This window comes from Suncus etruscus, chromosome 1, assembly GCF_024139225.1.
Source record: "Suncus etruscus isolate mSunEtr1 chromosome 1, mSunEtr1.pri.cur, whole genome shotgun sequence".
NCBI lineage: Eukaryota > Metazoa > Chordata > Mammalia > Eulipotyphla > Soricidae > Suncus > Suncus etruscus.
The window spans coordinates 191366746-191387588 of record NC_064848.1 but is presented as its reverse complement, the minus strand read 5'-3'; the positions used below and the strand labels follow the sequence as shown (position 1 = coordinate 191387588).

General features: G+C 56.5%; 2 protein-coding genes across 7 annotated transcripts; one reads left to right on the top strand and one right to left on the bottom strand.

Moving 5' to 3' along the window:
• The first annotated feature begins 6988 nt into the window (after positions 1-6988).
• Positions 6989-13043, top strand: ATXN7L3 (ataxin 7 like 3). 5 transcript variants are annotated; one of them, XM_049780549.1, is made up of 13 exons: positions 6989-7122; positions 8555-8665; positions 8951-9083; positions 9202-9373; positions 9506-9603; positions 9760-9782; positions 10063-10129; positions 10285-10370; positions 10807-10875; positions 11131-11174; positions 11305-11376; positions 11540-11697; positions 11787-13043. In XM_049780549.1, exons 2-13 carry the CDS (start codon positions 8615-8617, stop codon positions 11933-11935), a joined length of 1122 nt encoding a protein of 373 aa, XP_049636506.1. In that variant the 5' UTR covers positions 6989-7122; positions 8555-8614; the 3' UTR covers positions 11936-13043. The 5 variants fall into 5 exon arrangements, with proteins under 5 accessions (XP_049636506.1, XP_049636511.1, XP_049636519.1 ...); XM_049780554.1 differs by having other exon boundaries at positions 7105-7122; positions 8558-8665; XM_049780562.1 differs by lacking the exon at positions 6989-7122 and having other exon boundaries at positions 8175-8665; positions 10342-10370.
• Positions 13044-14801: 1758 nt separating this feature from the next.
• Positions 14802-19251, bottom strand: TMUB2 (transmembrane and ubiquitin like domain containing 2). 2 transcript variants are annotated; one of them, XM_049780790.1, is made up of 3 exons: positions 19193-19251; positions 15663-16229; positions 14802-15477 (listed from the first exon to the last, which is right to left on the bottom strand). In XM_049780790.1, exons 2-3 carry the CDS (start codon positions 16202-16204, stop codon positions 15111-15113), a joined length of 909 nt encoding a protein of 302 aa, XP_049636747.1. In that variant the 5' UTR covers positions 16205-16229; positions 19193-19251; the 3' UTR covers positions 14802-15110. The 2 variants fall into 2 exon arrangements, with proteins under 2 accessions (XP_049636747.1, XP_049636740.1); XM_049780783.1 differs by lacking the exon at positions 19193-19251 and adding an exon at positions 18533-18794.
• Positions 19252-20843: the final 1592 nt, after the last annotated feature.

The following is a 20843-nucleotide window of genomic DNA, read 5'->3' as shown; positions in this document are numbered from 1 at the left end:
GCATGAAAGCCAAATGCCTTACCTCCATGCTATCTCTCCGGCCCCCAACAATCTCTCTCTCAGCTCCACCCATCCTCAGAAGGGAAACTGGCCCAGCTGAGCTGACTCACTTTTTTTCTTTTGGTTTTTGTGTTTTGGGTCATGCCCAGTGGCCTCAGGGGTTACTCCTGTCTCTGTGCTCAGAAATTACTGTTGGCAGGCTATAGGGGGAGGGGGATCTTATGGGATTTGGGGTATTAAACCTGGGTGGACTGCAAGGTAAATGCCCTACCCACTATGCTATGCTATCCCTACAAGCCCTGCTGACTCACTTTCTGCCCTTGAGAAAAACAGCCTTGGGGGCCAGGGTCATAGCACAGTGTATTAATAGGGCCTTGCATGCAGGAAACCAGTGTGGCAGACCTGGGATTTGATCCCTGGCATTCCATATGGTTCCCCCAAGCCTGCCAGAAGTAACCCCAGACTGCTGCCAAATTATGCCCTGCCTCCCCCCCCCCCCCCAAATTAGCCCGCTTGGGCAGGAGTATCAGCACTAACAAGGCAGGTAGAGCACTTGCCTTGTAAATTGCAGACCCCAGTTCAATTCCTGGTATCCCATACGATCCCCTGAGCCTGCTAGAAATAATTCCCAAGTGGAAGAGCCAGAGCCAGGAGTAACCCATGAGCTCTATTGGGTGTGGCCCAATAAAATGAAAAACAACCTTATGCACGAACTGTAGGGCAGCAGGTAGGACGCTTACCTTTCACATAGCTAATCTGGGTTCAATTCCCTAGCACCACATGGCCTTCCATAACACCCCAAATATCACCAGAATGACTGCCAGGAACCAGCATGATAGAATAACAGGGTGCCTGCCTTCTACATGGCCAATCCAGTTTGATTTTAATCAAATTCAATCATGAATAGCACAGAGGGTAGGTGTGTTTGCCTTGCAAGCAACTGATCTGGGTTCTATCCTTTGCATCCCATATCGTCCCCCGAGCCTGCCAGGAGTAATTTCTGAACACAGAACAAGGAGTCACCCCTAAGCGCCACTGGGTATGGCCCCCCCCAAAAAAAATCCAATCCAATATGGTCCCCCAAGTCCACCAGAAGTGGTCCCTAAATAAACTTTTTTTTGGTCTTTGGGTTACACCCGGCGACGCTCGGGTTTCTCCTGGCTCTACGCTCAGAAATCACTCCTGGCAGGTTCAGAGGACCATATGGGATGCCGGGATTCAACCACCGTCCTGATTACAAGGCAAATGCCCCACCTCTGGCCCTAAATAAACTTTTTTACATTCAGAAGCAACCAAAGGTTGGACTCCCAGGCCATATCCCTATCAATTCAGATTCCTATTGGTTACACTCCTGAAAAACTCATTGCCCACTATGGAACCCCATCCCCTCACCTCCCACTCATCTTTCCCCTATGGGGTCTCTAAGTCCACCAAATTGTTCATCATTACCTGCAATTAATTCTTGTCTGTCTTAGACTGCCCTGTTCATTCTGCTGTTATCAGGAGGGGTTCGGGCCATTTCACAAAGCTGTAATTATCACCAGAAGTAATAGTTACAAAAGGGTTAGCTACAGAAACAGCTCTTCCAAGCTACAGGCTGTCTCTAGGACATTTTGCAGGCACTTCATATCTCAAATCCACTAACAATCACTAGCCATGTAGCTGTTCAATCTAGAAACCATAGTATCAGTGTTGACTCCTTCCTCTTTTATTCCTACATGTATTTGATTACTGTCCATTTTGCTTTCCATTTCTATTTCCTTTCTATTCTTCCCTGCTGTCATCCCGAGTATTTTTTTTTTTGGGGGGGGGAGTGTCACACTGGCAGCACTCAGGGGTTACTCCTGGCTTCCACGCTCAGAAATTGCTCCTGGCAGACTCGGGGGACCATGTGGAATGCCGGGATTCGAACCACCGTCCTTCTGCATGCGAGGCAAATGCCCTACCTCCATATTATCTCTCCGGCCCCCCCAAGTTCTAATCAATGCCACCACCATGCTCAGCTTTGCAGAGGCCTAAGACTGTTCTTCCTACATGTATTCAAGTCCCTTCTAAATTCATGCTACCACAATTTACCATGACCCCACAGACCTGGCCCTTCTGCTTCCCTTCTTCCACTTCTCACCTCACTCTCCCTAATCACAATTACCTACGCTCTGCTCCTGCTCCTCCCATTTTGTTTTTCAGTGCGAGGGTAATCTGGGCCACCCCTGAGCATCACCAGTTGTATCCCCACTCCCTGCCAAAAAAGTTATGTCCTGTACTCTCTCCCGCATCCATTTGTTCTAGGTCTCCTAACAGAGAGGACTCTCTTCAGTAAGGCCCCACTGTCTTTTCCTTGTTCATGGATGTCTGCTTATTTCTTTTTTTGGTGTTTGGGCCACACCCTGTGACGCTCAGGGGTTACTCCTGGCTATGCGCTCAGAAATTGCTCCTGGCTCGGGGGACCATATGGAACGCCAGGGGATGGAACCTCGGTCAGTCCTAGGTTAGTGCAATAAAGGCAAACACCTTACCATTCCGCTACTGCTCTGGCTCATTTGCTTATTTCTTATTTTGTTTGGTCCATTTTTTTTTGGGGGGGGGGGGCAAACCCAGTGGTGTTCCAGAGTTACTCCTGGCTTTGTGCTCAGAATCACTCCTGCCAGGCTCGGGGCAGGGGGTAAGGGGAACCATACGTGATGCTGGGAATCAAACCCAGGTCAGCTGCGTGCAAGTCAAAAGTCCACTGTACTATCGCTCCAGTCCGTTTGCTTGTTTCTTGTCTTTTTTTGTTTGTTTGTTTGTTTGTTTTTTGGGCCACACCCAGCGGTGCTCAGGGGTTACTCCTGACTGTCTGCTCAGAAATAGCTCCTGGCAGGTATGGGGGACCATATGGGACACCAGGGATTCGAACCAACCACCTTTGGTCCTGGATCGTCTGCTTGCAAGGCAAACGCCACTGTGCTATCTCTCCGGGCCCTTGTTTCTTGTCTTATCCCTACAAGTAGAAGACCCCTTACCTGTGTGCTTATTATTGTAAACCAAGAGTCACAAATCACTGGTAAACTATTTGAATCCCAGGCATTTGCTGAATGAGTATGATCCCCAAGGTCCAAAGGATCTGATAGTGATGTGGTTGGGGGGGGGGGGGGTGCTCCAACACTGCCAGTTGTCTTGACAGAGCAGCTGGCCCTTCTTGGCCTCTGCTCCTATGCCCAGCTGGAGAGGCCTTCTGAGTACTGAACCCCAATTCTCCTCAAGGGCCCTCGATTATGCAAAAGCAGAGAGGCTCCCACCAACATAGAAACTCCCTCCCCCTCTCTACCTACTTAATCCAGAATTCCTCCTAAAAGGCCACTTTTCAAGTTTCTATACCCTGCAGGCTACTCCCACTCTGGGAAAAGGCTTATCATTTGTGATATTCAACAGCCCTTTATCTCTTTTTCTTTTTAATTTCATTAAGTTTCATAGGTTTGGGGATTTCTCTCTTTTTTTGTGTGTGTGGTTTTTGGGTCACACCCGGCAGTGCTCAGGGGTTACTCCTGGCTCCATGCTCAGAAATTGCTCCTGGCAGGCACAGGGGACCATATGGGACGCTGGGATTCGAACCGATGACCTCTTGCATGAAAGGCAAACGCTTTACCTCCATGCTATCTCTCCAGCCCCAGATTTCTCTCTTTTTTTGTTTTTGGCTTTGGGTCACACCCGGCAGCACTCAGGGGTTACTCTTGGCTCTATGCTCAGAAATCTCTCCTGGCAGGCTCAGGGGACCATATGGGATGCTGGGGTTCAAACCACCGACTTTCTGCATGCAAGGCAAACGCCCTATCTCCATGGTATCTCTCTGGCCCATTTTTTGTTTGTTTTGTTTTGTTTTTTTGGTCACACCCGGCAGCACTCAGGGGCTACTCTTGGCTCAATGCTCAGAAATCGCTCCTGGCAGGCTCAGGGGACCATATGGGATGCCAGGATTCAAACTGATGACCTTCTGCATGAAAAGCAAATGCCTTACCTCCATGCTATCTCTCCAGCCCCTCGTTTTCTCATTTTTAATTTGTTTTCATGGCCGCACCTGGTAGTACTCAAGGATCACTCCTGGCGATGCTGAGGGACCATATGTGGTATGGAGATGGTACCAGGGTTGTCCACATGCAAGGCATAAAGCCTTACCTGCTTTATCATCTCTCCAACCCCTGGGGATTATCTTTTAGTTTGAGTTCATCCTTGATAATGCTTGGGGGACTATACAATGTTAGGAATTAAACCCAAGTTTCCTACATGCAAGGCAATTGCTCGACCACTGCGCCATCTCCCCAGCCCCCTCCAAACTCTGCTAAGATTTAAGCTCCACCTTGATAAGGTCTATGTATCTCTGCAATTCATTGCTGAGCTTGGCACAGTCCTTAGTGTGGACTGATGCCAACTGTGGAGACTAGGTGAGAGAGCCCATAGAACAATTGAGGCCATGTGCCTATATATCTCTCAGCTGATAAGTTTTTGGAGTGTGGAGGGATATGAATGGGAAGGCAAGGAAAGGTTTAGGTAAACAAGAGGATATAAGGAGGGTTGGGGGTCATTGACTTTAGGGCAGGGGATGTGCGGAGCATTTTCAGAAAAGAAACAGCTGAGAAGAGGGGAGAATTCCTGAGCCAATCTGTGAGGGAGCCTCAGGTCTGGCTCTAGACCCAAGTCTTGCTGCCTGCTGAGAATCTCCACCAACTAGACACTCTCCACAGGGACAACGGCATACCCCCAAAGAGCCCTTTCTCTAGAGTCCTCACAGTCACTCCTGAAGGCCCTTTGGGTAAACCTTCCTTCAGGGACCTCCTCTGTCATGAGAACCTGCATACCTCAGAGTGTATAAAGACTGCTCTGGGGCAGTTCCTCAGGAGGCTCCTGACCAAGGACACACCAACCCTCCCAGTTCTGAACGGTCAGCCTGCTCCCTGCCAATTCCCAAATACCTCCGTCCCTCTGAAACTTGGCTTGGGGTCGGGGACACCTAGTGCCTTCTTGGCTGACCATGAACTCACCCCACGCCCTACCCCAAAGAAGAAGCCTTCCGTAACAATCTTTCCTCCTGACTCCTCTGCAGAGTCCTGGTTGGGCTACTTGGAATTTTTGTTTATGGTTTTGGTGTTTGAGCCACACCCAGGTTTACTCCTGGCTCTGTGCTCAGAAATCACTCCTGGCACACTCTGGAACCGTACAGTAGGATGCCTTGAGATTAAACTCGGGTCGGCCACGTGCAAGGCAACCCGCTGCACTATCCCTGGATAGGGGGGAGCCCCAGAAAGCAGCGTACATCGAGTATATCTTTGCACCCTAAAAATTTCATAGCGAGGAGTTAGAACCAAAATTGACTTAGGAGCTTCCCCTGAGCCAGAGTTGCACAGGTACTGACATGCCTGCTCCCCCTTCCCCCCACCCCAGCAACGAATGAAGTAGGTGCAATCCTGACGGGCTGGTGCTGAGGGGCAGGGGCAGGCCATTCACCTGCCAGGCCCGGGCCCACCACAGGCCGCCCAGTGCCACAAGGCAGGACGCTCTCGACCCAAAACGGGGGTGAGGGTTGGGGCAACTGCGGGCCCCTTGCAGCGAGCGTCCAGCCTCAAGAGTCGGGGTGGGTGCCTGCGCCCCTGGGCCCTCTGCTCCCTGGTTTAGGGCGCGGCGAATAGGCGCGTTATTCGGGGGGCCCCTTCGGGAGGCCCGACTGCAAGGTGGGGGGGTCCGGCGTGGGATCCGGAAGCAGGAAAAGGCCAGCAGGTGTGGGACCTAAATTCGGAGGAGGGCGGGGAGCGCCGAGAATCCCACACGCGAGCCGAGCCCCGGGGTTCTGCCCTCCAGCGCCAAGCGCGCCCCACTTCAGCCCGGCCTGTCCACGGAAGCGGCTGGCTGCACGCTTCGCGGTAATCGCGGGGTGAGGGGAGGGAAGGAGAGAAGAACCCGGGCGGGCGTGCTCGTGCGTGTGGAGGGAGGGAAGGAGATCGGCCGGCCGGGGAAAGCCGGGCGCCCCGAGCGAGGGAAGGGCGGGGAAGCCTGGGCCGGAAGGCGTCGCCGTCCCAGCTCGGCTCGGCTCCACTCGGAGAGCCGGCGCTCTCTTTCGACGCCACCCGCCCCGCCCCGCCCCGGAGCCAGAGCCAGAGCCCGAGCCCGAGCCAGAGAGCCCGAGCCGAGCCGGCCGGACGGCACCCCAGCGCAGTCTCCGCCCCTCGGCGCACCGCGCACCTCACCTTGAACGCCGCCCCGCCCACCGCCGCGCCATTGGACGGCTCGCGCTCGAGCGAGGCGGCGATTGGCCGAGAGCGCCGCCCGGGAGGCCCCGCCCACCGCCTCGGGCCCCGCCCCATCCGCCGGTACTTTGGACGGCGGCGTGGCGCCCCTCCTCCTCCCCTCAGGCTCCCCCCTCCCCTCGCCGGGCCCCGCCCCCCTCGGAGCCAATGCTGCCGAGCGGCGGCCGCGGGGCAGAGGCACGCGCTCGGGCCTCGCTAGCGAACAGGCGCGAACGAGCCGAGCCGGGCCGGGCAGCGCGCGCGAAAGCGAAAGAAGGAAGAGGAACAGCGGGAGGCGGGGGCGGGGTGTCGCGGAGGCGCGGGCGCGTGCGCAGGGGAGGGGGGGAGAAAGAGTGAGAGGGCGCGTGCGCGCGCACGCGCGCGCCCGCTCGCTCCGCATCCCTCCATCCTCTGTGTCGGTGCGGCCGCGGCTCTCGCTCCCACTCGCCCGCGCGCGCGCGCGCACGGACGGGGACGGGGCCGGGCCCGCGCCCGGGCGGGCGGGGGGCGGGAGGGCGGGCGCGCGGCCGGCGCGGAGTGCGCGCGGGCGGGGTGAGGTGAGAGGAGGAGGAGGAGGAGGAAGAGGAGGAGGCGGCGACGGGACGCGCAGGGCGGAGGCGGAGGCGGCGGGGCAGGGGCCATGGCCGCCCGGTGAGGCGGCGAGGCGGGCGTGGGGGGCGGCCGACCCCCCGGCGGGCCCCGCGGGCTCTGGGCCCCGGGGGGGGGACCCGCGGCGGACGGCCGGCCCGGCGCGGACATGGGGCTCCGGAGCAGCAGCAGCAGCAGCAGCAGCAGCCGCCGCCGCCGCCGCCGCCGGAGGACGCGGCCCTGAGAGGCCGCCGGGCCCCGGCGCGGCCCCCCGGGCGGGGTGAGTGCGGCGCCGCGGGCTGGGGGCGGGGCGGGCCGGGCCTCACCCCCGCTCTGGGTCGGCGCCCCCTCCCCTCCCCGGGCGCCCCTCGCCGCGCCCCGACGCGGAAACGCCCGGCTCGCTTCCCTTCCCTTCCCTTCCCTTCCCTGCCCGGCCCGGCCCGGCGTTGCATCGCATCGCATCGCATCGCATCGCCCTGCACGGCCGGGCCCCTGCCTCCCCCTGCCTGGGTCCCCCCTGGGCGGGGCAGCCGGCCGGGGAGGGGGCGCCTGTTCGGGCCTTTGTTAGGGAGCCAGGCCCCAGCCCCCGGGACAATAGGCACACGGGCTGCCCCGCCGTGGCCGTCGCCTGGCCCGGGACGCTGCTTCGTCCCGTCCCGCCGCCGCCGCCGCTGCCCACTCTTGGGGCCCCTCGGGCGGGCTGTCCCGGGTCCGGGTCCGGGTCCAGGCCGGCTCCGGCTCCGGCTCGACTCTCCTCCCCACCCCCCGGCGGTATGATGCAGCAGCAGCAGCCGTGCCGCAGGGACCGGGGAAGAGCCGCCGCCGCCGCTGCCACCACCACCACCGAGGCCCGGCCTCCCGCCCGCCCCCGGGCCCCCGCCGCGTCTGGCCGTCCCCGACCCCGTCCCCACCCCGCTCGGGCCCCGTGGCGGCGGCCCCGTCCACTCGCACCCCTCCCCTGCCGGCCGGCGGCTCCCCGAGCCTCTGCTGCTGGGGATTCCTGGACTTTGGGGCTCTCGCAGACACTTCCGGGCTGGCCCCCAGGGAGGGCGGGGGTGTCTGGAGGAGGAACAGGTAAGGGGAGCGCCCGCTCCTGGCATGCCGTCCTTGCCCGGCCCCCCCCTGCCTCAGGGTGGCTGGCGGATGCCCCCTCGGCGGTCCTTTGGCGGGGCTGCTCCCCTCCTGGAGTTTAGGCTACTAGCTCGTTCCCAGGCAGGGAAGGCCGCGTGGGTGAAGGTTGTAGGGTGCCAGGGCCATTCCGACTCGTGGTAGCAGTACCCCCCCAAGTGGACATCCTGGCTGAAAGCAGAGGTGACTCTGGAGCAGAGCCTGGGGAAAGCCAAGCCGGGGTGCTATTGAGGAGTCTGTGCAGCTCTTTGCCACACCCTGTGGCTTTGCTTTGAGGCCTTAGAGTTCCTTCTCCTCCCCCTGCTGCATTGCACCATGGGTATGGAAGAGGGGTTTGAGTTTGGGGGAGCCGGGGACAGTTGCTGTCTCCTGGAGCCCCAGACGCCCATGGACAGCCGGGCCCCGGTGGCAGAGCCGGGAAGGACCAGGCCCTCCTCTTCAGGGTGTGGGCCCCAAGGACCCTCCAGACTTGGGAGGCCTGCCCCACCAGTAGGACTTGCGCTGGGCAGTGAGGTGTGGAGGGGAGGTGGCAGGCTTCTGAGGTCCCTTGGACTCACACCAGCACCCCCACCCCTCATGTGCAGCAGTGTTGCCGCCCGCTGTGCTATGAGCAGTCAGAGCGCCGTCTCCACAAGAGTTTACAAATGAAAATGGAGGAAATGTCTTTGTCTGGCCTGGATAACAGCAAACTAGAGGTGAGGGCTCCCCCACGTGTGCCTCTGGCTCTTTCTCGTCGACTCTCCGTCACTGAACCTGGCGTCCACTCCGAAGAGGGATATGGGTGGTCCGCCTGGCTCCTTAAAGGGAAGAGCCAGCTGGGGGAACCCAAAGACCCGAAGGAAGAAAGAACACCAAGCCAAAATGGGGGAAATGGCCAAGAGAGCTTCTGTGGGGCTGGGGCGAGTCAGCCGGCCCTGTGGCTACTGGGATCCGCTCAGACCAGCAGCCCCGTGACCGTGGCTATTCTCCCCCGGGGCCAGGCCATCGCTCAGGAGATCTATGCTGACCTGGTGGAGGATTCTTGTCTGGGATTCTGCTTCGAGGTGCATCGGGCTGTCAAGTGTGGCTACTTCTTCCTGGACGACACGGACCCTGATAGCATGAAGGATTTTGGTGAGCTGCAGTGGGGACAGACCAACCTCAGGCACAGAGAAGATGCCGTGGATCCAGGGGTGGGAGCAGGAGGTGTGAGTCCCACCTGCCCTGACCGCCATGCTGCTCCTGCCCCCAGAGATCGTGGACCAGCCGGGGTTGGACATCTTTGGACAGGTTTTTAACCAGTGGAAGAGCAAGGAGTGTGTTTGCCCCAATTGCAGCCGGAGCATCGCTGCCTCCCGCTTCGCTCCCCATCTGGAGAAGTGCCTGGGAATGGGTCGGAACAGCAGCCGAATCGCCAACCGCCGGTGAGGGCATCTCCCCACCCAGAGCTGCTTGCTCTGCCACCTCTCCCAGGGGGGTTCTCCACTGGCCCCTCTAGGAAACAGGGCACTGTCCTCCTGAAGTTGACCCCTCCTTCTCTTTCCCACCTTTGGCAGGATTGCCAATAGCAACAATATGAACAAGTCTGAGAGTGACCAAGAGGATAACGATGACATCAATGACAACGACTGGTCCTATGGCTCAGAGAAGAAAGGTGTTTGGGGGATCTGGGGAGTCTGGGGGCAGGAGGGCAAGTGGACAAGCAGGAAGTGGATGTGTGCCCTACCAGAGTGGTGAAGGTGGATGGGCAGGGAGACCAGCCTCGAACTCTCGAGTGACCTTGCCCTTTTACCCTTTTTGTCCAACACAGCTAAGAAGAGGAAGTCAGACAAGGTGAGAGCCGGGACAAACCTGAGGGAAATTTGGGCAAAGGACTGGTCCTTCCCCTGGGGCAGGGAGTCCTTGATCTTGAATCAAGTCTGGGTTGTTTGGGTGCCTCCTTCAGTCTGGGGGTGAAGTGTGTGTGGTGGAGGGAGGAAGCAGAGGCCTGTGGACAGGTAGGCCTCTTACTGCAGGGGAGGTAGGGAGGACATATTTGAGGATGTTTCTTTGTCAAATCTTTTTTCCTTCCCTGGGTTCTCGGCTCCCCCTTATCGTTACCCTTTCTCCAAAGCTATGGTATCTCCCATTCCAGAACCCTAATTCCCCTCGGAGATCCAAGTCTTTAAAACACAAAAATGGTAAGTGGGGCCAGAGCAACTGGAAGTGATTCTGGCTGTCTTCTGGGGTCGTTGCTGCCTGGGAGGGTGGAGACTGGGAGCTTGGGGGGAGAGGGGCATCAGGGAGGGCCTGTGATCCTTCTGTCACCCCCCACTTCCTCTCTGGTTATTTTCAGGGTTCTCTGTCTGTACCTCTGCATCAAACACCCTTCCCCTTCTTTTTTCTTCTTCAGGGGAACTTAGCAATTCGGACCCTTTTAAGGTGAGTCTGGGCTGCTCCACTCTTCAGTCCTCTCTCATTGTCCCAGGGTGTGGGAGAACTTCAGCCGGTTGGGAGGAGGTCACTGGGTGTATGGAGTCCCATCAGCTGGCCCTTTCCCCCTCACTCCATTCCCCTTTCCTTCCCCTGCATCTTCCCTCTCCCTCTCCTGCATCTTCCCTCTCTCTCCTGCCTCATTCTCTCCCCTCTACGTCCCTCTACTCTTTCTCTCCCTTACTTACCCCAGACTCGCTTCCTCTCCCTCTCTCTTCCCTCCTCTCTCTTCTTCTCCTCTCACTCTCCCTCTCCCTTCTCCCCTCGATGCTCACTCTTCCTCACTCCTATCCCTCTTCTCTGTGCACATGGGGTGGGATGGGGGAGGTAGCCACTTCTTAAGCTCAGTCCTTTTAACCTCTACCCTGTTCTCCCTGTTCCTCAGTATAACAACTCCACTGGGATCAGTTATGAGACCCTGGGGCCAGAGGAGCTTCGGAGCCTGCTCACCACGGTGAGGAAGCCAGGCCTGTCTTTGGGAGTGAACCAGGGCCCCCAACGGTGGTCAGTGCCCTGGAGGAGGCCGTAGTTTTTGCTGGGTCATGTCATTCTTGCTCTAGCACTAGATTTCCTGACCGTAGTGGTCTGAGGCTACCTGCTCTGGATGCCTTGGGGCCCTTTCTGCTTGGGCAATCCAGCATTTTTGCAAAAGAAAATGTCTGGAGTAGATTCCCCTTCATACCTCCTTTCAGCTTATTTTCTCTTTCAGCAATGTGGGGTGATTTCTGAACACACCAAGAAGATGTGCACGAGGTGAGCTTAGAACTGAGAATGGGGGCTAGGGGGCTCTCAGGGTGGGTGTGTACCCCTGTCTTCATCCATCTCTTCCCTGTTCCAGCCATGGGAGAGGCCACCTTAGAGCTCATACATTCTCTCCCTGCAGGTCCCTGCGCTGCCCGCAGCACACGGATGAGCAGAGGCGAGCTGTGAGGATTTATTTCCTCGGACCCTCAGCGTAAGTACCTTCTAGGAAGTGTGGGGCTGTGCAAGGATTCCCCAGAGCCCTTTGTTTTGTTCTGGTGATACACAGGGGACCATGAGGCCCCTAAGGTGGAACCAACTGGGGCTCCTGCGTGCAAAGCCTTCATGCAGCCTTTCTTGGGTCCTGCCCTCCCCAGTGTCCTTCCAGAGGTCGAGAGTTCCCTGGATAATGACAGCTTTGACATGACTGACAGCCAGGCCCTGCTCAGCCGGCTCCAGTGGGACGGTTCATCCGACCTCTCCCCCTCCGATTCGGGCTCCTCCAAGACGAGTGAGAATCAGGGTTGGGGTCTAGGTAGGTGACACTCCTGGGCCTGGCTGGAAGTCCCTTGTGCTGCTTTCTTGCCACCCCCTGACCCTCATCCCACATGCCCCTTCACTCAGGTACCAACAGCTCCGAGTCACGGAAAACCAAGAAGAAGAAATCCCATCTGAGCCTGGTGGGGACTGCCTCCAGCCTGGGCTCCAACAAGAAGAAAAAGCCAAAGCCCCCGGCACCCCCGACGCCCAGCATCTACGATGACATCAACTGACTCGGGTGCAAGGGATAGCCTTCGGCTGGGCAGAGCCCTCCCGCCCCCCCCGCCCAGGTGGCACAGAGCCTGGCAGATGGACAGCTGCTGGGGGTTTGGGCTCGGGAAGCTTGATGAGCCAAGCTGACAGAGGATCCAGTTATGCACCCCTGGGGGGTGGCAGGGTCCTCTGCTGCGGTGCATGATCCCTCGGCATGCAGGACTCACACCTGGACAGATTATGCCTTGGACATAAGTTTGGTGGGGAAGCGGTTTTCCTATTTATTCTGTGAGTTACTGGATGTCCAACAAGGCCCGGGGCCTAACTTGGGCACAGTGCCAGGGCACTGCCTGCCCCCCACCCCAGGAACTGGACTAAAACCTGCCGAGGAGCATGGGGGCTCCCGGGAAGCTGTGGGTGGGAGCTGAGCCTGAGGGGGGCCGTGCCCAGCTGTCCTCGGCAATGTGAATGGGTCCGGTGCTTGGAGCTGAAGGGCAGGGGTGGGCACGAGTTTCTGCAGGTCCTGTAGCATGTGTGTGCCCACAGCCCCCGGGCAGGCAGGCAGAGTGAACTGTCTGCTGAGGCCGAGTCCAGAGCCGCCACCGCCATCCCTGCCCCTCCCAGGGGCAGCCCCTTCCCCTCAGTCCCAAGGTCCTCCTCGGCAGCCGGAGCTGTCCTTGTGTTGCTGGGTGCCAGGAAAGAGCCCCTGGCCTCCACAGCTTCAAGGAAAGGGCGAGGGGAGGCAGAGGGAGCTGTTTGTCAAAGTGACTCCCCGCCTCTCCTCCCTAACCCGGGCTGGTGAGGAGCAGGTGCCCCAAGGGGAGAGGGAACGGTGCTGCTTTATTTGAAATGTTTTCTTACCTCATTCCCTGCCCCCAGGAAGGGGTCCAGCCTCACCCTCCTGGGGTCACCCCAATGTTCCTCCTGCCTGTCCTGCCCCACTGCCCTGCTGGGGCAGCCCGAGTTCCCAACTGCTGCTTGCCACCACCCCCTCCACCTCGACCAGCTTCGGTTCCTCTCAGATGCTCCTGCCACCCAAGCCTGCCCTCTTCCCCCTCCCTTAGCGCTTTTAAGTTATTTATTCTGTACTTGTGGTTTGGGGCTCTGAGGAAAATCCTGGTCTTTTTTTACCTCTTCTCCCTTTGCTGAAAGTGAGTAGGGGGGTGACGGGGAGAAGGGGTTTTCTCTGCTCCGGGTTGTCAGTGGAGAAGGCAGTGGTGCCCTGCCCTGGCATTGCCCTCTGGGACTGTCGTGCCAGTGTGCTCACCTGCCTAGTCTACGTCGGAAGAGATGTACCACCCCACCTCCATTTCCATGGGTGACTCATGGGGATGGGGCCACCCCTAAACCATGTTCTGGTGAGTCCCCTGCCCTCGGCCCAGGAGGAAGCATCCCAGGTTTGGGTAGCACATACCCAGGACTGGCTGGACTCATTTGGGTTAGGGACCCTAGAGGGTTTAGGGAACAGCAGAGGGGCAGGAATGGGTGGTTACTAATTGCATTTGACACCTGGTTTCAAATTGGTTTTTTAGCCCAAGAATTGTGATTATTTTTTAAAAGCCAAACAAACTTGGCAGGAGTTCAGAAAAAAACGTGGGGCCCGGGCTCTTCCCAGGAGAAACCAGGAGCTCAGCTGCTCCCCTGCAGGAGTCCGGGATTGGGGTGCAGGTGAAGAGAAGCAGCTTGGGTCTTGTAGACCTTTTCCCCTCCCGTCTTACTCTCCCTCTCCAATTGGAGAACGGAGTAGTGGGAAGCAGTTTGAAAACTGGTTTGTCCACATCAACTTCCCCATAGTTCAGGGCAGAGCCCCCTACCCAGGCTGAGTAAGCCTAGGGCTCTAGTAAGCAATGGGCAGGAACCCTGCGGGAGCAAACCCCTTCCTTTCTGGGGAGAATGTGCCCCCACCACCACCGTGTAGTCAAGCTGGGGCTAGGAGTCCCCCCTCCCATCCCTCTAACAGCAGGCTGTGGGTCTCAGTTCCCATCCTCCCCACCCTGGCTAGGTGTCCTCCACCCTGTATCCTATCATGTGTCTGAGTGTGTGTGGGGGGGGTTCTGTACTAATTTCCATGGCCGGTGGCTTTTCCTTCCATGCATCACTCCCCCCCCGCATGCCCAGGGGCCACCCGCCTGGCATTACCGCATGCTGGGGTCATTGGGGGAGGGGGTGGGGCTCACGCTGTCCTGTGGTCTTGAGATTTTTATTTTTGCATATGTAATACATCCTGTACAGGTAGCTAACTTTGTAAGCGCTGTGTATCTTCCCAACCCCATGGCTGCTGGTGTAAATAAACTGCATCTCCCGTTGGTAGCCTGGTCTACCCACTGTCATTGCCTCTGCTAGGTACAGAACAAAGCCATTCTGAAGTCACAGAAAGAGGCAGCATTGCCACAAAATCCAATTTTATTGAGCCATGGATACTGACCCTCCAGGAGTTCCAGAGGCAAGGGCCTAGGGCCCAAAGCTCCATACAAACTCGCCCTTGGAGCCAGGCTGGATAGGGCACTTGGCTGAGGGCCAAGCACTCTTGCTTACAGCCCTAGACCTAGGGTAGCAGCAGCTGTGGCCAGGCTTCTCCTAGTGCTGGGGGCTTGGCACTGTGCCCCAGTTCCCGGGCTGAGCTCTAGAAAGGACTATTAAAAAAGAACAAAAAAATAACAAGCAAAGTGCTTCAAAAAAAAGGGGAGACCACCAGTCCAGGGTGGTGGTGGGATCAGAAGGGGGAACCTGACCTAGCAGAACCTGTTTATGGGACTCAGGGATATCTCAGGAGACTTCTGGTAGACTCGCACGCTGCTCCAGGCTCCCAATCAGAGCAGATGGATCATGCTGAGTTGCCCCCCCACCCCCAGGTGCTAACAAATGGACATGCAGGACAACAGTGAGAGCAAGGGCCACAGCCAGGAGGGGTCCTCAAAACCCAGCTCCCCACACTGCAGGGCTACTAGCCCATCCCTGTCCCTTTGGACCCTACAAGTGAAGGAAGAAGATATCCCCACTTCCGGGTTGTGCTTGCAGGGGGGTGGGGGGAGGCTGTCCCCTCATGGACATGACAGGCCTTCCACCTGCCTCCTGATCCTGCAGGGAGGACCCTGTTACCTTTCCAACCCTCCCTCCCAGCCCTTGGGCCCAGCTCTGGCCAGGAAAGGGGTGGCTGTGCAGAAGGAAAACCATGCCTTTCATTTTCTCCCATCCTTATCGTCCGTACATTCCGAACACTAGGAAGCTGAAGAAGACAGTGACCCCCACCAGGGAGACCGTGGCTGGTGCAGTGAAGAACTGGCGGTAATTGATCCGGAAGTACCAGACCACACCCAACAACACCACAAACACCGGCACCATGAGGCTGCCCACGCTGATGCCCAAGCTAGGTGGCTCAGTGGTCGAGGAGGGGGCCAGGGCAGCTGAGGGGCCCGGCACGCTGGCACCTGGGGGTGAGCGGTGGCAGTGGATGACACAGTTGTCGGTAATGTTCAGGGAGCGCAGGGTGCGGGCCGGGTCCTGCAGCAGACGGCCCTGGTAGATGAGTTTCATCTGACCCTCTTGTCCAGGGAAGTACTTACTGCAAGGGTGAGGAGACAGTAGGAATGAGATGGCAGAGGTGAGCCACCTAGCAGGGCCAGGGCTGCAGGGTAAGGCTGGCTTCCTAAAGTGGTCCACTGTGGTCCACTCCCACCCCTCGGGGAACATTGGCCCTCCCCCTACTTGGCTATTCTGTCCCAACACCCGCCTTTCCAGCCCACTCACCTCTTCAGTGCACCCACAGTATCCTCTGGCCTGGCCACCGCCAGCTCCTCCGTGTCGTTGAGGAATTTGAGCCGCACGCTGATGAGGCCAGCATTAGCTGGGACACAGGCGCTCTCCTCTGCTCTCAAGGAGGGCTCTGGGCCGCTGCTCCCGGGGCCCACTTGTCTTTTGGGCAGAGCTTGGATGTCAAGAAGATGCTCCAGACTGGGCTCCACCCCACCCCCGGCACCAGGCTCCCCTGGGGAGCCTCCCCCACCTTCACCCCCTTCTTCAGCTTTCTCCTCATGCCCGTCCGAAGGGAGGGAGAGTTCGGCTGGCTCAGGGGTGCTCTGGCCTGCCACCAGATGGTCCACGTGCCCCAGATGGAGGACGGAGCTGTCGCCTGCTGACACAATAGTGCCCAGGAGCTGGCTGTTGCCACTGTCGGCTACATAGGTAGAGAGCCAGGCCAGGACCAAGGCTAGGATCAAGACCACCACGCCGGCCACCACTGTCACCTCGTTCCCCACACCCTCGATGAGGGTGACATCAGACAGTTCCATGGCCTGGCTGCTGACGGAGTCCACACTGCAGGGACAAAGGAGGGAAGAGTGTGAGCAAGGCCTACCACCACTGAGAAAAAACAGGAGCTGAGTGTGGTCCTGTGAAAAGGGAAATGCACCTTCCCAATACCTGAACCCCCATCTACTGCTGAGGACGTGGCTTTTGCCTCCTGGGCCACTTGCTTCCTCTTAGAGTTCCATACCCTCAGTGCGCTGACTCAATGGGACACCCTTTGGACCCTGTGGCTGCTGCTACCAGCTCTCACATGGCCACATGTGGGGCCAGATAATGAGAGCCAAAGAAAAGAAATCCAGCATAGGGGACTGCCTTGCATGCACCTAACCTGGTTAACCTAAGCCAGTGCTTCTCAAATACTGGGGTGTGCCCCCCAAGGGGGCATGAGGCTCCATAAAGGGGGGCACATTTGACCTCGGCAAACATTGTCATAACAAGCTAAGCCCCATGTTTATGTCTCTGTATGTCTCTGCAGCTGAGCGTTACTGTGTCCTGCTTCAAAGCCTGCTTCGAAAAGCAAAACGTGCTCATTGTAGCCATTAATCCAGATATCATCTCTGATTAAAAAGTCAGCTCAGGGCCCGGAGAGATAGCACAGCAAGCAGCCGATCCAGGACCAAAGGTGATTGGTTCGAATCCCGGTGTCCCATATGGTCCCCTGTGCCTGCCAGGAGCTATTTCTGAGCAGACAGCCAGGAGTAACCCCTGAGCACTGCCAGGTGTGACCCAAAAACCAAAAACCAAAACCAAAACAAACAAACAAAAAAATCAGCTCAGGTTCGATCCCGGGTTTCGACACCAAAAAAAAAAAAAAAAAAAAAATCAGCTCAAATTATTTCATATATTTTTGTTTTGCAGGTTAAAGTTTTTTTTTTGTTTTTTGTTTTTTGTTTTTGGGTCAACTCTGGCAGCACTCAAGGATTACTCCTGGCTCTATGCCTATGCTCAGAAATCATATGGGATGCCTGGTTCGAACCGATGACCTTCTGCATGAAAGGCAAATGCCTTACCTCCATGTTATCTCTCGAGCCCCCATCAGGTTAAAGTTTTTGTGTGTGTGTGGGTGTGTTTTTAGGTTTTTGGGCCACACCCGGTAACGCTCAAGAGTTAGTTGCTCCTGGCTTGGGGGACCATATGGGACACCGGGGGGATCAAACTGCGGTCTGTCCTAGGCTAGCGCTGGCAAGGCAGACACCTTACCTCTAGTGCCACCACGCCGACCCCAGGTTAAAGTTTTTTAATAAAGATACTATTTACAGTCACACGGGGGGGTGTGGTGGCGCGAAAAATGTTTTCTTCTTCCTAGGGGGGCATGACAAAAAATAATTGAGAAGCACTGACCTAATCTAACCTGGGTTCAATCTCCAGTTCCCAACATAGTCAGTCCCCTGAGCACCATCAGAAATAATTCCTGAGTGCAGAGCCAGGAGTTACCCCGAGCATTGCCAGGTGTGACCCATAAGCAAAAACAAACAACAAAAAGAAACTCAGCATCAAAAAGAGAACCAGCGGGCCAGAGCGGTGACTCAGGCAGTAGGGCGTTTGCCTTGCACGCGCTGACCTAGGAAGAACCTTGGTTCAATCTCCCAGCGTCCCATATGGTCCCCCAAGCCAGGGGCGATTTCTGAGCGCGTAGCCAGGAGTAACCCCTGCGCATCACCAGGTGTGGCTCAAAAACAAACAGAAAAATAGAGAGCCAGGCCTCCCCAAAGGAACAGTGGTATAACCCTCAGAAAATACTGCAGGCATGTAGGTCTCCTGAAATCCAGGGAGTGGGGGGAAAGAACCACCCCCTCCAGAGTGCCCAAGGAGTGTGTGAGAAGGAGCAGCCTAATCCCAGACAATTCCAAAGAAGCTCCCTGTCACTCCTCCATGGTTCCCAGTGCCGTGTAGCTCCTCCCTCAGCAGTCTGGGATTAGCAGGAAGGATCTCTGCTGTCCTCTGGAGTTCCCAACTCCAATTCCTGAAGACAGATCATCATCCTCATGCGCATGGTACTGATGACACTTCTCTACCACCCATCCCTCCCCATCACCACCCCCTCCTGAAAAAACAAACCCTCATGCCCTTCCACTCTGTCCCGACCAATAGATTGTGGTGCCTGCCCTTTGCCACGGGTACATGCACTTCTGTCCTGACATCCTTAATTGATGGGCCTGGAGTGGGGAGAGAAGAGAACCCACCAGTGAGTTCAGTCCCAGTTTGCCTTTCCCCAGCTGTTAACCTTGGGCACCGTTTTTGCTTTGTTTTGCTCTGTTTTGTTTTGTTTCAGCTTCCTCATCCACACACTGGGGGATCAAACCGGTACCTACCTGAGAAGATTTCTCTGCAGCCGACTGAAAATCATGGAGATACAAATGCTTAAGCGCGCCTGCCTGGCACGTTGCGATGATCCAAGAAACAAATAGCAGCAATGATATTTAACTCGGGACTCTTCTCACTCACAACTAACCCCCCACGGCGGGAAAAAGGGGAATGTCATCGAACCCAGGCGGGCCGGACAGAAGGAAAGTCGAGAACAGATGCGAGCAGGATTGGGGAACAGACTAGGGGTGGGGGGGGGAACTTGGGCGGGTTTTGGGGGACCGGCCAGCAAGGACCCAGAGTGGGCCGCGGAGGGCCTCGTCCGTCTCACTGCGCAGTGAGGAAGGGCCCCCGACGCCACGAAGGCAGGAACGGGTTCCGGGGCCCCACTGGGCGAGGCTGCCGGGGCGCGGGCGGCCTCCGCGAGGGGCTAGTTGAGCGGGGCGCGGGGGTCACAAACCATCCACACCCCCTCCCGGGAGCCGCGGGGCGGGGCTTGGCGGGAGGGGCGGGGCTTGGGCGCGGTGCATCATGGGAAATTCAAAGGCCCCGGGAACCAGCCCGCCTCTAGCCCTGGGCCTCGAGACGGCAGGAAAAAGAACCTTACCTGAAAAAAAACCCAAGAAGTGTTTTTTATTAATTCCGCCTGGAAGGCTTCTGGAACTCACCTTGCTACAGGGGCCAGGGGAGGGGCTGGCGATTCCCCGATTTCTATCCGGGTCCGGATCTCTTCCGGCTTCTCCCGGAAGCTGTTAGAACAAGCGGCCGGAAGTCCCGCCTCCCCGCGCCCCGCACTGATGACGTACGCAAAGCTGCGTACGTAAAGCGGGCTGACGCCAAAGCCTCTGCTTTAAATAAAAGAAACGAGGGGCGGGGTTATTATTGGCGGGATGGTTCATCTTTTCGGTTTGAGACCACGCCCACCCGTCGGTGGGCGTGGCTGGCGCAAACTTCCCGACTAAGGGGCGTGGTCTTTGCTTCTTCCGAGCGGAGGCGGGGTCCAGAGGAGGTGGGTGTGGCTTGGTCGGGGCGTGGCTTGGTTCGGTGGAAACCCCAGAGGGCTGGGCCTTGCGGGTGCCGCGCGCTTCCCTTTTCCCAGCCTTGTACTTCCGGCCCTGCTCCCAGCTGGGAACTGATTGTTGGTTTTTTTTTTTTTTTTTTTTTTTTAATGTTCTGACACTCAGGGCTCGCTCTGGGCATCTGGGGTCTATAAGGACCAGTTTCCGATTTTATAGAGCACAAAACTAGTCGGGACAGCCAGGAAGCATCTCCTCTGGCTCTCTGAGACTGGGATATCAAACACTGTGGGAATTTGGGGAATACTCAGATTCGGTGCAGTTCATTTATTTATTTTATTATTATATTATATTATTTTTATTTTATTTTGTTTTATTATTTTATTAATTTAGTTTAGTTTAGTTTAGTTCTTAGGTCACACCCGGTGCGGTATGCTCAAAAAAATCACTCCTGGCTAGGGGACCATATGGGATGCTTGGGATCGAAACTGTCCATCCTGTATGCAAGGCAAACTTTTGCTCTACCGCTGTGTAATCTCTCCGGCCTCTCGGTGCAATTTTAAGATAAAAGAAAAATGGGAGCCCAGAAAAGACAGGAAGAAAAAGTTCAGCAAAAACGGATACCGTTCCAAGAATTGTAACCAAACTTTTACACTTAGGAAAGGAGCCATAGTGATCATTGACGGTGGGAATGTTGCACCGATGAAGGGGAGTGTTCTTTACATGACTTAAACCCAACTACAATCATATTTGTAACCAAGGTGTAATAAAGATGCTGATATAAAAATCTTTATACATTAAATTTTGCAAAGTTGATGTTTAACACAGTAAATAATCCCAAAAAGTTTATTGTAAGAGTGCCTAAATACATACTGAAAATAAATGCATAAGAGGACATTTGATTCCAAAAAAAAAGGGGGGGTGAAAGGAGCCATAGTACAGCGGGTAGGGCATTTGCCTTACACTAGGTCGATCCAGGTTCGATACCTGGCATCCTATATGGTTTCCCACCCCACCCAGCCTGCCAAGAGTCATTTCTGAGCCCAGAGCCAGGAGTAACCCCTGAGCACCGTCAGGTGTGGCCAAAAAAAAAAATAATAATAAAATAAAAATTTAAATTTATCTCCCCCACCTTGAAACACATATTAGGAGGGATGATGCTTTATGGGGAATTTCGAAATAGAAATAATGCAGGTGGGCATGCTCATAAAGTCAGGAGCCCGTTGACTTTCACCAAATTAACACATTGGTGAAAGCAGCTTTCAGGTCAATAAATAGAAAATGGGGCCGGAGAGATAGCATG

Excerpts from the sequence above, each read along its gene's own strand:
- ATXN7L3 (XM_049780549.1), top strand. The coding sequence starts at position 8,615 with ATGAAAATGGAGGAAATGTCTTTGTCTGGCCTGGATAACAGCAAACTA. Across the intron at positions 10,371-10,806 it reads GCAATTCGGACCCTTTTAAG|TATAACAACTCCACTGGGAT; the intron begins GTGAGTCTGGGC and ends CCTGTTCCTCAG. Across the intron at positions 11,175-11,304 it reads ACCAAGAAGATGTGCACGAG|GTCCCTGCGCTGCCCGCAGC; the intron begins GTGAGCTTAGAA and ends CTCTCCCTGCAG.
- TMUB2 (XM_049780783.1), bottom strand. The coding sequence starts at position 18,567 with ATGATTTTCAGTCGGCTGCAGAGAAATCTTCTCAG. Across the intron at positions 16,230-18,532 it reads CTGCAGAGAAATCTTCTCAG|TGTGGACTCCGTCAGCAGCC; the intron begins GTAGGTACCGGT and ends TTGTCCCTGCAG. Across the intron at positions 15,478-15,662 it reads ACTGTGGGTGCACTGAAGAG|TAAGTACTTCCCTGGACAAG; the intron begins GTGAGTGGGCTG and ends TCACCCTTGCAG.